This window comes from Candoia aspera, chromosome 4 (genome assembly GCF_035149785.1).
Source record: "Candoia aspera isolate rCanAsp1 chromosome 4, rCanAsp1.hap2, whole genome shotgun sequence".
NCBI lineage: Eukaryota > Metazoa > Chordata > Lepidosauria > Squamata > Boidae > Candoia > Candoia aspera.
Window position 1 is genome coordinate 102571013 of NC_086156.1, and position 13775 is coordinate 102584787.

Genomic DNA, 13775 nt, shown 5'->3' on the forward strand with positions numbered 1-13775 from the left:
GAAATCTGCGCAGCAGTTTCTGGAGGTTGACTTCATTTCCAGCTGGCATTAGCCCAGAAGATCAGCAGCTTCAGCTGCCCTGCAGAACTGCCTCAATAGCAGTTGGATGTATGGACTTGGCTCTGCTGTAGGAAAAGGTGCGGCATTTGCAACGGCAGAGGAGAAGATGGAGGTTCTGTGCAGGGCTTGAGACATGCCTGAGGCATCCAAAGTCACCCCAGGTTTTGTGAGTGTCCTTAGTTGCGTATTTTAGCACAGCTAGAGCTAGAGCTGATTTTCATTGTTTAAAAAATGAAAGCTGCTGACAGAGAAAACTAAATCCACACTGAAACCCGTATCTGAATTTCTTCCCTCCTCTTTCTTCTCTCTAATCATGTCTTTTTTTTTTATCCATTCAATCATGTCCAATTCTCAGAGACTGCCTGGACAAGTCCTTGCAGTTTTCTTGGCAACGTTTTTCAGAAGTGGTTTCCCACTGCCTCCTTCCTAGGGCTGAGAGAGTGACTGGCCCAAAGTCACCCAGTTGGCTTCGTGCCTAAGGCGGGACTAGAATTCCCGGTTTCCCAGTTTGTAGCCTGGTGCCTTAACCACTACACCAAACTGGCTCTCAATCATCTGTCTACCATCTATTCTAACATCATCTTTTGAAAATGATGATCTACAGGTTTAGATGTCATAATATTTAGTTTTGAATGTTTGTAAGCTGCCCGGACTCACCGTAAATGAGTTGGGCAGCCTTATAAATCTCTTTAATAAATAAAAATAAATAAAATAAATTTCAGCTTTGAAATTTCATGGCAAGCAGCACCATATCCCAGCAACTGGGTCAAGCAATATTAGCTTCCATTTGTTTTTTCCGTTTTCTTGTCTTTGGTGGATTATTTTATTTATTTATTTATTTATTTATAAATTTATTCACCGCCCATCTCTCCCCAACAGGGGGACTCTGGGCGGCTTACAATAAAACAAGATTAAACTATAAAACCATTACAGTTAAAATACAATAAAAATATAAATATAATAAAATCTTAGGCAAAGAGATCCTAATCAGACCTTCAGCGTGGTAGGTCCCTCCAGATCACCTCATGGCACTAGCCATCCCCAGGTGTAATTATTTGCCCTCCCATTCCAAGCCTGTCTACACAGGTCTTTAATCTTTTGCAGAAGTCCAGGAGCAAGGGGGCTTGTCTCACCTCTGGGGGAAGGATGTTCCAAAGGGCGGGAGCTACAGCAGAGAAGGCACGCTTCTGAGACCCCGCTAGATGGAATTCTTTTATAAATGGGGCCTGTAACATGCCCTCCCTGCAGGACCAGATGGGGCGGGTCAATGTAATAGGGATGAGATGGTCCCTTAGGTAACCTGGACCCATGCCATGTAGGGCTTTAAAGGTGATAACCAACACCTTGAATTGGACCCGGAAGCAAACCGGGACCCAGTGCAGCTCACACAACAGAGGTGTTATGTGTGCAAATCTTGGAGCACCCAAGATTGTTCGTGCGGCCGCATTCTGGACCAGCTGTAGCTTCCGGATATTTTTCAAGGATAGCCCCATGTAGAGCACATTACAGTAATCTATATGGGAGATAACCAGGGCATGAGTGACTGTTCAGAGGGCCTCTCGGTCCAGGAAAGGGCGTAACTGGCACACAACACGAAGTTGCACAAAGGCCCTCCTGGCCATGACTGCCACCTGCTCTTTGAGCAGGAGTCATGAGTCCAAGAGGACCCCCAAGTTACACACCGGATCCGTCTGGGGCAGTGTGACCCCATCCAACACTAAAGATGACAAGTTCCTGGGATACAAGGTGCCATTAATCCACAGCCACTCTGTCTTACTAGGGTTCAGCCGAAGCCTGTTGTTCCCCATCCAGGCCCCTACAGCCCCCAGACACTCGGAAAGGGTGGTCACGGCGTCACTTACTTCACCCGGGATGGAGATGGACAATTGAGTATCATCAGCATACTGATGATACCTCATCCCATGGTGACGAATGATCTCACCCAGCGGTTTCATGTAGATGTTAAAAAGGAGAGGGGAGAGTACTGATCCCTGTGGCACCCCACAAAGAAGGGGCTGTGGGGTTGATCTCTCCTCCCCTATCAACACCAACTGGGACCGGCCCTGGAGGAAGGAGGTGAACCAGCGCAGAACTACGCTGCCCACCCGCAACTCCCTGAGCCGATCCAAAAGGATACCATGGTCGATGGTATCGAAAGCCGCTGAGAGGCCAAGAAGAGCCAGGATGGATGCACTGCCTCCATCCCGCTCCCGCCAGAGATCATCCATAAGTGCGACCAATGCTGTTTCCGTCCCATAACCAGGTCTGAAACCTGACTGAAAGGGGTCTAGATAATCTGTTTCACCCAGGATCCTCTGGAGATGCAATGCCACCACTTTCTCAACCACTTTCCCCAAAAAGGGGAGGTGGGAGACTGGGCGAAAATTATCCAGTATGCTGGGGTCCAGCGATGGTTTCTTGAGGAGGGGGCGCACCAGCACCTCCTTGAAGGCTACTGGAAATACCCCCTCTCTCAAGGATACATTTATCATCGCCTGGACCCAACCACATGTCCCCTCCCAAGCTGCCTTCACCAGCCAGGAGGGACACGGATCCAATCGGCAAGTGGTGATGTTTACAGTCTGGAGGATCCTGTCCACTTCCTCAGGCCCAACAGGATCAAACTGTTCCCAGATAACAAGGCAAGAACATTCCCCGGGTATCTCCCCAGATACTGCCTCATGCTCAGAGTCCAACTTGGAGCGGATCTGAGTGATTTTATCCTACAGATGCTTGGAAAACTCCTCAGCTCGGTCCTGAAGATGGATCTCTAGGTCCCCTTTCCCCAGAAGGGATCAGGTAATCTCTAACAGGGCCGCTGGGCAGCATTCTGTGGATGCAATAAGAGCGGAGAAATACTGCCGTTTCGCCACTCTTACCGCCACAAGGTAGGCCTTAATAGCCGCTCTAGCTTGTGTTCAGTCAGATTCGGTCTTTGTCTTCCTCCAGCGGCACTCTAGGCGACCCTTAGTCCTCTTCAGAACCCTCAGCTCCTCCGTAAACCATGGGGAGTATCGGGTTCGATGGGATAAGAGAGGCTGCACAGGCGCGATCCTGTCCAAGGCCCCGGCTGCCTCCCTATTCCAGGCGGCAGACAGGGCCTCCGCTGGACCATGCAGCAGATCCCCAGGTATAACCCCCAGCTCCCTCTGAAACCCTGCTGGGTCCATTGGTCGCCGGGGGTGGACCAATCGAATGGGCCCTGCCTCCCTGCGGAGGGGGGCGGCATAGGAGAATCTCAGGCTCACCAGGGCGTGATCTGACCATGACAGTGGGGAAAGCTGTAACTCTCCCCTCAGATCACGTTGCCACTGCTTCGACAAGAAAACTAAATCCGGGGTGAGGCCACTGTCCCAAGTTGGGTCTCGAATGATCTGAATCAGGTCCATGGCTGCCATGGTGGTCATGAACTTCCGAGCTGCCTCCAAGGTCCGTCCCAGGGATGGCAGGTTGAAGTCCCCCAGAACCATAAGCTTGGGGAACTCCACCGCCAACCCCGAGACAGCCTCCAGCAGCTCAGGCAGGGAGGTTGCTACACAGCAGGGAGGCTGGTACACTAGCACACCCCCAACTGTTCCTGAGAACCCAACTTGAAAAACAGGGTCTCACACCCAGTCACTTGTGGAGCATGGCCCCTGAAGGCCACAAGAGATTCCCGGATGATGATAGCCACCCCACCTCCCCTGCCCCGAGATCTTGGCTGGTGCCATACTCGAAACCCGGCTGGGCACATCTCTGAAAGGGGGACGCCTCCCTCCGGGCCCAGCCAGGTTTCAGTAATGCATGCCAGATCCGCCCCCCTGTCTGCGATCAAGTCGCAAATAAGGGGGGCCTTGTTGTTAACAGACCTGGCATTACAAAGCAGCAGCCGTAGATCAGGGCCCCCATGGGTCTGCGGATTATGAACCTCCCAACCATTAGACTCTGTTTTCTTGGGCTTCTGCCCCTGAATAAGCTGGTTGAGGTTTAGAAGGAGGTAAAATGGAGTTGGGGAGGGCAGAAAAGTTGTAGCTTAGCTATGCCCTCTCAGGAACTGCAAGTCTGCATGGTTCTCATCTACCATCCTCACTTATACAGATAGGAATGGTACAAAGGTGGCAATAGAAAGGAAGAGAACAAATACAACTGCAGGAGAAACAAGAAAGGCAGCTGAACACAGGCGATCCTTCAAAGCGTCAGATGCCTCCACTTTCCGATCCCCAATCTTCTGCACAGGACGGAAATTGTTTCTTAGCCGCGGTCCGCTGGAAGACTCCGTAGATGAGAGCTCCGAAGAAAACTTATTGATCTATTGCAAGAAAAAGAAGTGGAGGTGACGGCAAGGGTAGAGGTTTTTAGATTAGGCTGCAGAGCTTCCAATCACTCAAACACGATCAGGACAAGTCAACCAGACATCTACACCACTTGGCAGCACAAGGAAGTGTTACACTATCCTCTTCATGTTATTTAAGAACCTCAGTCTTCACCTGTCCAATGGAGATTCCCAAGGCTGAGCACAATAAGAATTAATTTGTAACAACAAAAAAGAAAAGACTAATCAAAGAGAATATTTGTAGCTCAGGGTTGAACTGAGGAATCCTTGGTGCTTGCTCTCTGAGCCTTGTGGTTTTCTTGCAGACGTTTCATTGCCTGACTTGGCAACACCTTCAATGCTGGCAATGAAACGTCTGCAAGAAAACCACAAGGCTCAGAGAGCACCAAGGACTCCTAATTAAAGACTATCAGACAGATGGACAGGAAGGGATGTTTTGAAGACTGTCGTCCAAAAACCTGGCAAAAAAAGTTACCAGCAGCTCTTTTACAAGAGCGAATGAAGCAGATTGCGTACTATAATTCCTTGGTTGAGCAGCAGAGGAAGAATCAAACCAAAAATGAGTCACAGTTTACAGCTGTCTTTCTAGCAGAGCCCAACTGAATATCAAAACAACAAACACTGCTTCTCCCCACTTGCACCTAACCACAGCATAGACCTGCTTTGGCAACATCCTTTTACTGCTCATAAAGCCATGTTGCTTTTAAAATCTCATCTCTAGCCTCTGAGCAAGATGGATTTAAGTCACCCTTAGCTGCCCCCATGTTGAAATAGTATTTCCCACTGTATTCTGACGCCATATAAGGCAGCCTCTTTCAACTTTTTGACCCTGGAGGAGCCCTTGAAATATTTTTCAGGCCTTGGAGAACCCCTGCACATTCAGGCTCAAATATAGGCCAGAAGTTACAAAATTATTATATTTGTTTCATGTGTAGGCCTGAATATATGCATTCACAGTGTTCTTAAACTAAAAATTAAGAATGAAACTTAACTCTTTAATGTGAAGTTGCCTGAATTTGAAATAATTTTTTAAATAAATTGTGATCTCCCCGGGAACCCCTAGTGACCTGTCATCATGTGATCTCCCATCATGTGATCTCCCATCATGATCTCCCAGGGAACCCCTAGTGACCTCTCACGGAACCCTAGGTTTCCACAGAACCTTAGTTGAGAAACCCTGATATAAGGCACCTAGTTGAGAAACCTTGATATAAACTGTGTAAAGCAGTGTTTCTTAACCTTGGCAACTTTAAGATGTGTGGACTTCAGCTCCCAGAATTCCCCAGCCAGCATGGCTGGCTGGGGAATTCTGGGAGTTGAAGTCCACACATCTTAAAGTTGCCAAGGTTGAGAAACACTGTTGTAAAGTATGTCAGAGAAAAGTCAGGTGTGCAGTGACTTGAAACAAAGCAAAAAAGCGGCAGGAAAGGGATCAGCAACAGGGAGGACCAATTTCATGACAGAATCGATTTCAGCCGAGTCAGGAAAGCCTTTGAGCTGAGCAGGGGGCAAAGACTCGAATCCCAGTTCTGAGAGGAGTCCATAGGGGAGAAGCACTCTCAGAGGTGTCCTCAGGGAGGACAGGGTCAAAAATGTCAAGACGGTGCCCATCACCATGCCATCAAAGCTGCGCACTTTTTTATACATGCATCATCCAATTTGCCATGCACATCCTTTCTCTTTAGCTGAGCTACGTCTTACCACTTCGGGTGACACCTTGATAGGTTCAGCAAAGACGGTCCATATCACAGCCTCATCACAGTCAGGGGTAGTGAGGGACCCAGAGTAGCGGTAATAGCAGGCCAGGTCCGTGGAACCCATCAAGTCCAGCAGAGAAACATTGCTGTCAAGCTCCTCGTCTTCCCCTGTTCGGAAACAGGAGGAAAAGTATTTACCTCTTACATGCCCAACTAAAATCAGTTTCAAGTCTGTTTTCACACAGACTATGAAGGTAAATTGAAAGCTGGTTAGAACTGAGAACCGATAGCGCAGTTGCCGTGAGGAAGACGGTGCCTGCTGCTACCCAAATTCAAGTACAATTAAAATCACTTTAATTTTTTTAAAAAAAGTTTAGGATCTCATGTGATAAACCTGAAATTCACAAGATCATGCAAAACAGACAGAAAACAACAACAACGAACACCTCATGAAATCTTGCAATTTTGGTGTGGTTGCCTGAATTTGGGGGGCCAAATTCAGGCAACCCCACCAAAATTGCAAGATTTTGGGAGGGAGGGCATGCTTTGCCCTCCCAAAATTAAAATCACTTTAATAATGCTTTGCCCTCCCGTGTATAGAACCACACCTGTGTTGGCACCCATAGTCTGGAAGAAATGCAGATCCCTGCTGCAATAATTGTGGAACATCAGATTAGGGCTGAAGAGACATGGGAGACTTTGCACACTCCAGCACACTCACACCAATGTCTCTCTTTAGCCACCAACTTCCCGCACAGTGTCTCCAAAGGCACTTACTGTCATGAGTACTGATGGTGAGCAGGAAGGGGCCCCTATCCAGGGGGGAAAACGCATGCGTAGTACTGAGGAGTTAAGCAGCCATTCAAAGAGACACAGACCAGACCCGCCTTAACTCTTGGGGTTTATCTGTCTGAGTTTTATCCCACGCTTCTTCAGTTTGTTAGGATTTTCTGTCTAATGTAGCAGTAATAAAACACTAGAGACCCATTCCTTGTCTCAGCATGGTTCCTGACTGAAGAAGCGTGGGAAAAACCCAGACAGATAAACCCCAAAAGTTAAGGCGGGTCTGGTCTGTGTCTCTTTGAATGGCTGCTTAACTCCTCAGTACTACGCATGCGTTTTCCCCCCTGGATAGGGGCCCCCTCCTGCTCACCATCAGTACTCATGACACTTACTGCCTCGATATCTCAGAGGCTTCAAAAAAAAGCTTGGACCGATTCATGGAAGTCATGGGAATCAGTGGCTTTTAGCCTCAAGGACAGAAGGATGGCCTCAAGGCCATCTGCTGGGAGACTGGTGGGCTTCCTTATGCAGTTGATTGGCCACTAGGAGAACAGACTGCTGGACAAGACAGGCCAAGGGTCCAATCTAGCAGGGCTGCTTATATTTATAGGAAACAGTCGTTAGCTTTTAGCCCATCCTTCCTCACAAGGCTGCTATGAGGATAATATGGAGGAAACAGGAGGTAGGTAGCATCATGCCCAGCACTGGCCTCCCTAAAGGAAAGACAGGATAGAAATAATAATTGTACTAAATAAGCGGATAGATAAACAAGGTGTTTCCCAATATCTAGGACTTTGAATTTATTTATTTTTCTTAAGATTAGCGAGTTACTAGAAAGGCACTCCGGGAAAGGACGGGGAAATGGTTGGTACAATCACCCTGCTGGACGGTGCTTGTAGCAAAATGGAAGCATCCATTTTCCAGCTCATTATGGAAGCCACTGTGAAGTCTTAGTGATGCAAGAAGATTCAAATATCTCTCCAGATATCCCTGACAAGTTTACCTTTTTTGGAAACTCTTTGGAGGTTGTTTGCAAATGATTCCCATGCATTTGAGGTTTTACTCTTAGTCTTCTCAGATGCCTGCAAAGGAGGAGGAAAGAGTAGGAGGCAAGAAAGAAGAATTTGGGGGCAAAACAAATCTGGACATTGAATATTCTCTTCCCCAGCTATGTTTCCAGTTTTTCATCCCTTCTGCAGGATTAGATTTGAAACCATAAATATGGGGAGGCATTCCTGATTGCTGTTGCTGATAGCATACTACTGTATATGAAATTTACAATGTAAAAATACTGTAAGACAGTGTTTCTCAACCTTGGCAACTTTAAGTTGTGTGGACTTCAGCTCCATTCTCCAACCAGCATGGTTGGCTAGGGAATTCTGGGAGCTGAAGTCCACACATCTTAAAGTTGTCAAGGTTGAGAAACACTGCTGTAAGAGCTGGGTGGCAAAGCTAGTTTTTGGTATCTGTTTGCTGCCACCTAGCAGCAGTCTGTAGTTTTGCAACCCAAATCTAATAGCCTTAAGTACAACCTATTGTAATTGAAATGCTGGAAAAAATACAACACAACACCCACCCAGAAAGTGCTTCTTAAGACTTGATATTTCACATCAATTGGGAAAATTATAGTTTGTAAAGGAAATAGGCTTCCTTTCTCTCTTTCATCCAAGGGGGGGTGGGTGGGCAGAAATAGAAGCATGGAATCAAAACATAGCTTGAAAATGGAATTAATTGCTTCTTTTCATTTTCTCTTACTTTCTTCTTCAAAACATATGTAAAAGTATTTGATTCCATCACTTACAATTGGTGAATCAATGGGAAAAAGCACAAACATTTTCATACCCATTTCTCTGACAGGATGAATTTTTATACACACTTCGTCTGGCCTGTGCATTTTCTAAATGTATATTTTTCAGTTGGGAAAATGCTCTTTCCTCCATGCTTTCAGCTATTCTGCACATTTGTGTAGATATCTTCCCCACTTTATCTCCTGACTTTTATAAATTGGCTTATTTGATCAATGTATCTGGTCTAAATTGGCTGCTCACCTCGATAAAAAATGCCAGCACCGCAATTCCTTTTGGATCCTTCACAGCATCCGACATGTTCATGTTGTTTTTGGTATGTACAATGTGCAGCTGAAGCGAGAACAAGAAGGTCATGTGGGACCTGTCTCTACCACCTGTCCTGTTTTCTTTGGATCCACTTTAGTGCCAGAGATATAGACCAAGCTTCCTCGTCTGATGCCCTCCAGGTATACTGGACTTTAACTCCCATAATCCCCCATCAATATTTATTTATTATTAGATTTTTATCCCATCAAGTCTTGGCAATGTACATACCTAAAGCTCCCCCTTCCTATTTCCCCCACAACAACTCCATAAGGCAGGTTGGGCTGAGAGAGAATGAGTGGCCCAATGTTACCCAACTGGCTTTCATGCCTAAGAGAGGGCTAGAACTCACAATCTCCCAGTTTCTAGCCCAGCACCTTAATCATTGATCTCATAGTCCATACACATGTGAAGAACACCACATTGGGAAAAGTTGGTATATGCAACAAAGCTGCGACAGATGTTGCAGATCTAATTGCTTTCCTTTAGGGATGTGCAAGTTGAGATCCCATGTGGCCCTCAGGAGTCTGAGATATGGATCCCAGCATAGCTCCAGAAGCTGCCAGTAAGTTGCTATTTTGAATGCAACAGAAGCTATTACATGTATGGGGCTTAGCTGTATCAATGCAATGTAATTAATGTGATTTTAAAATGTACATTTAATTGAGTTTTTGAACTAACTCCATTTACTTTGGGAAATGTGCCCCTGGCTGTATTCCAAGTCTGGCTTCAGTTCCTAAAATATTGCAAGTTCCTACATTCGGGGAAAAAGCTGTGATTGGAAGAGGGACAATAGATTTCAGAAGACAGCAAACTCAGTCCTGAAAGGTTTTGGCATTCCCAGATGAATTTCTAGAGGATTAACCTTGTTAATCTGTGGCAGCAGAAATAACTGAGTTACTATTGCTTATGCTGTAATAAGGCAGTTCCTGAAGTCACTTTTGCAGTGCAGAAAAGAGAGCGCCAAGTAAGTCAGCTGGGAGATCTAACCTCACCTCCATTGAATATTGTTTGCCATCAATCTGATGCTCAGAACCAGGCTGCAAGACACCATCTCCCCAATGCAAGTGAAAGGATTTGGCTGTGTACCGTGCAGGAAGGCCAAAACCACCGAGGTGGAGACCATCTCCCAGGTGTATGTCAACTGCCAATTAAAAAAGAGAAGAAAAATCCAGTTGCATCCTCATAATTCTAGTTCAGGCTCTTCAACCTTGGGGGGCTTTTGAGAATAAATTGTGGGCAAACTCCCACTCTAGATTGTCTCCCCCACCCTCCCCAACCTTCCTATTAGACCAAGGACAGGCAACGGTGTCCCTCTCTTTATTCTGGATCTTACCTGCCTTCAGCCCAGCAAGCGACTGATTGTGGGAATCTAGACCAAAGCATTGCAAGAAACCAAGTTTGCTTTCCCTTGGGCTAAATGCTGTGATGGGAATCAATTACGCTAACCAGCGCATTTGAAAATATCAACTGCCCAACTTCTGAGGCTTCTCGTCTCATCTGATCTGCCCGCCTTCAACCACCCTAGATTTACCAGAGGCTAGAACTACAACTCCCAAAATGCCAAGCCAAGAACAACTGAGAATTCTGGGAGTTGTAGTAATCTTAGCACATCAGTAGACAACTGGGTTACAGAAGACAACTATAGAATTTTCCATGATGGTCCAGTGGCTGGATGGAAAACACACAGACGCAGACATAAATGGCAGAGAAGGGTTTAAATGTATTTAAGGGAAGGATTATGAGCCTTATACAGTATGTTTTACATTCATTTTCTTATCCAAGGATATTGATTTCAGTGGGGCTAACTTTTCAAGCAAGGATTTGTGTTTTATGTTTATTTCTAGTTGGTGCTTGAGGTCTCATTCTTTTGTGAAAAATGCCTCAAGAATTTCTAATGCATCAGCAATTGGATGACTAGCATTACTCATCTGATGGGAGAAATACTCTATTCCTCCCCCCTTCTTTAGTAATTTGTTTGCAGTCACAAGCAACTGTGCAAAAGCAAACTTCAGAAGACAATGGCTATGTTGCTAGTTGTATCCATTCATAACTAACTCTCCTTTGCACAATGATGCACCAGTAAATCCACTTAACAAGGTAAACACTTCTTCAAATTAAATTCAGCCACTGTACACATGCACACAATTTTATTGGCAACAATTTAGAATGTAGGTTTTTTTTTCACTTCACAGACGTCCGTCCAAACTCACTCATCATTTCATTCACAGAGGACAAGGTTGCTTGTTTTTGAGGAACAATGCAAAGACATTCACAATAAAGCAATTCCTGGCATGAATACAGCTAGAGCTAAGGGATTATGGGACTTGAATCTAACATTTAGAGCAGTGTTTCTCAACCCTGGTGACTTTAAGATGGGTGGACTCCAACCCCCAGAACTCCTCAGCCAGCTTGGCTGGCTGGGGAATTCTGGGAATTGAAGTCCACCTGTCTTAAAGTCGCCAGGGTTGAGAAACACTGATTTAGAGTTTGGTGTAGTGGTTCAAGGAGCAGGATCAGAAGCTGGGAGAGTGTGAATTCTAGTCTTGCCTTAGGCATGAAGGCAGCTGGGGCACCTTGGGCCCAGCCCCCCTTGCTCAGCCATAGGAACACAAGGGCAAATCAGTGGCAGACAAGGTTTCTATGTAGTCTACAGGGAATTGTTCCTGTTGTTACCAGGAGTCATTATCAACCGGAAGAACCATACCACCACCAACAACCCAACATTTGAAGAGCATCAGATCCACTTTGACCCAGCATCTCCTTCCCTCCTCAAACTGTCAACTATTAAAATTCCCCCTCACTGGAGCCCCTCCATCCTTTTCCCCAGCCCCCAACACAAATCCCAAAATATTCGGAAACTCAGAGTCATTAGTGATTGGAACAGCCTATAAGCGCAGGACATACATTTCCACACCCTTTTTTCCCTAGGAAATTGACCCAAAGAATTACACACAGTCTGGCAGAGGTCTTCCCTTCTTTCATTTTGGCAGTTTGGAGGGTTTTTCCCCCCTTGCTGCTACCTTAAGGACTAGAAACCTTTTGGTTTTAAAATAGAACACATGTCTCCTCACCTGTCTTCCCCGTGTTCTTGATTTCCAGCAGCTTTTCGCGGCTGTCATAACCAACCAGAGCCACGGGACCCAAACTGGGGTTGTGGGAGACTTCGCTCCGAATGATGTTGATAGGCGACTGTCTCTTGCCGTTGCAATGACCAAGGGATATCCATGTTTTAGGACCTTCCCAACAGTCCCCAAGAAAAGGGATGGTCATTAGACTTGAGGTGCAAAGTAAATACATTTTTTAAAAGCAGCAGAAATCTAGCTTTCCTAAAAGTTACTGTCTCTGCTAGGCACCCTGCTCATGGTTACCAAAATTATATGAACAGTTTTGTTTTTTTTACTGATAAGAAACGTACACTGCAGATGTGCAGAGATACATTTTGTTCTTTACAAAGGAGAGTCTTGGAATTTAAATGCATTGGAGGATCCCTGGCTGAAAGTAAGCACAGCTTGTGATCTAGGGGTCAAAAGGAAAAGTGGCTTCGTGTTTCTTACCGCAGTGTGGTTCAGTGTAGCACCAGGAACCTATAAAGGAAAGAAATAGGGTGAGCCAGGATTCCACCCTTCAGCAAAGGATCATTACCTTGTTGTGGTGCTGGAGCTTGAGCACCTCAATGATGCCCTGAGCTAAACTGTGAAAGGCCACCCAAGACGGGAAGGTCATGACAGAGAGGTCAGGCTAAATGCGATCCCTGGGGAAGGTAATGGCAACCAACCCCAGTATTTTTGCCATGAAAACTAAATGGATCAGTACAACCAGAGATATGTCGGTATACCATTGGAAGATGAGACCCCCAGGTCAGAAGATGGCCAAAATGCTACCTGGGAGGAACAGAGGATGAGTTCAACTAGCCCCAGACGTGATGATGCAGCTAGCTCAAAGCCGAAAGGACGGCTAGCAGCCGACGGTGCTGGTGGTGAACGGCGAATCTGATGTTTTAAGGATCAACACACCATTGGAACCTGGAATGTAAGATCTATGAGCCAGGGCAAATTGGATGTGGTTATTGGTGAGATGTCAAGATTAAAGATAGACATTTTGGGCGTCGGTGAACTGAAATGGACTGGAATGGGCCACTTCACATCAAATGACCACCAGATCTACTACTGTGGACAAGAGGACCACAGAAGAAATGGAGTAGCCTTCATAATTAATAGTAAAGTGGCTAAAGCAGTATTTGGATACAATCCAAAAAATGATAGAATGATCTCAATTTGAATTCAGGGCAAGCCATCTAACATCACAGTGATCCAAATATATGCCCCAACCACAGATGCTGAAGAAGCTGAAGTAGATCAGTTCTATGAGGATCTGCAGCACCTACTGGACAACACGCCTAAAAGTGATGTTATTTTCATCACGGGAGACTGGAATGCTAAGGTGGGCAGTCAAATGACACCTGGAATTACAGGTAACCATGGCCTGGGAGAACAAAACGAAGCAGGACATACGCTGATAGAATTTTGCCAAGACAACTCACTCTGCATAACAAACACTCTCTTCCAACAACCTAAGAGACGGCTTTATACATGGACTTCACCAGATGGACAACACCAAAATCAGATTGACTACATCCTTTGCAGCCAAAGGTGGCGGACATCTATACAGTCAGTAAAAACAAGACCTGGAGCTGACTGTAGTTCCGATCACGAACTTCTTCTTGCACAATTTAGGATCAGTCTAAAGAGATTACGGAAGACCCACAGATCAGCTAGATATGAGCTCACTAATATTCCTGAGGAATATGCA

At 45.9% G+C, this 13775-nt stretch overlaps 1 protein-coding gene across 1 annotated transcript; it reads right to left on the minus strand.

Moving 5' to 3' along the window:
- Nucleotides 1–4032: 4032 nt before the first annotated feature.
- Nucleotides 4033–12236, minus strand: LOC134496779 (carbonic anhydrase 4-like). The gene is made up of 6 exons (XM_063302490.1): nucleotides 12038–12236; nucleotides 9959–10107; nucleotides 8901–8990; nucleotides 7856–7934; nucleotides 6074–6237; nucleotides 4033–4348 (listed from the first exon to the last, which is right to left on the minus strand). Exons 1-6 carry the CDS (start codon nucleotides 12234–12236, stop codon nucleotides 4130–4132), a joined length of 900 nt encoding a protein of 299 aa, XP_063158560.1. The 3' UTR covers nucleotides 4033–4129.
- Nucleotides 12237–13775: the final 1539 nt, after the last annotated feature.

Excerpts from the sequence above, each read along its gene's own strand:
- LOC134496779 (XM_063302490.1), bottom strand. The coding sequence starts at position 12,236 with ATGACCATCCCTTTTCTTGGGGACTGTTGGGAAGGTCCTAAAACATGG. Across the intron at positions 10,108-12,037 it reads CAAGAACACGGGGAAGACAG|TTGACATACACCTGGGAGAT; the intron begins GTGAGGAGACAT and ends TTTAATTGGCAG. Across the intron at positions 4,349-6,073 it reads TCAAGGTGTCACCCGAAGTG|ATCAATAAGTTTTCTTCGGA; the intron begins GTAAGACGTAGC and ends TTCTTGCAATAG.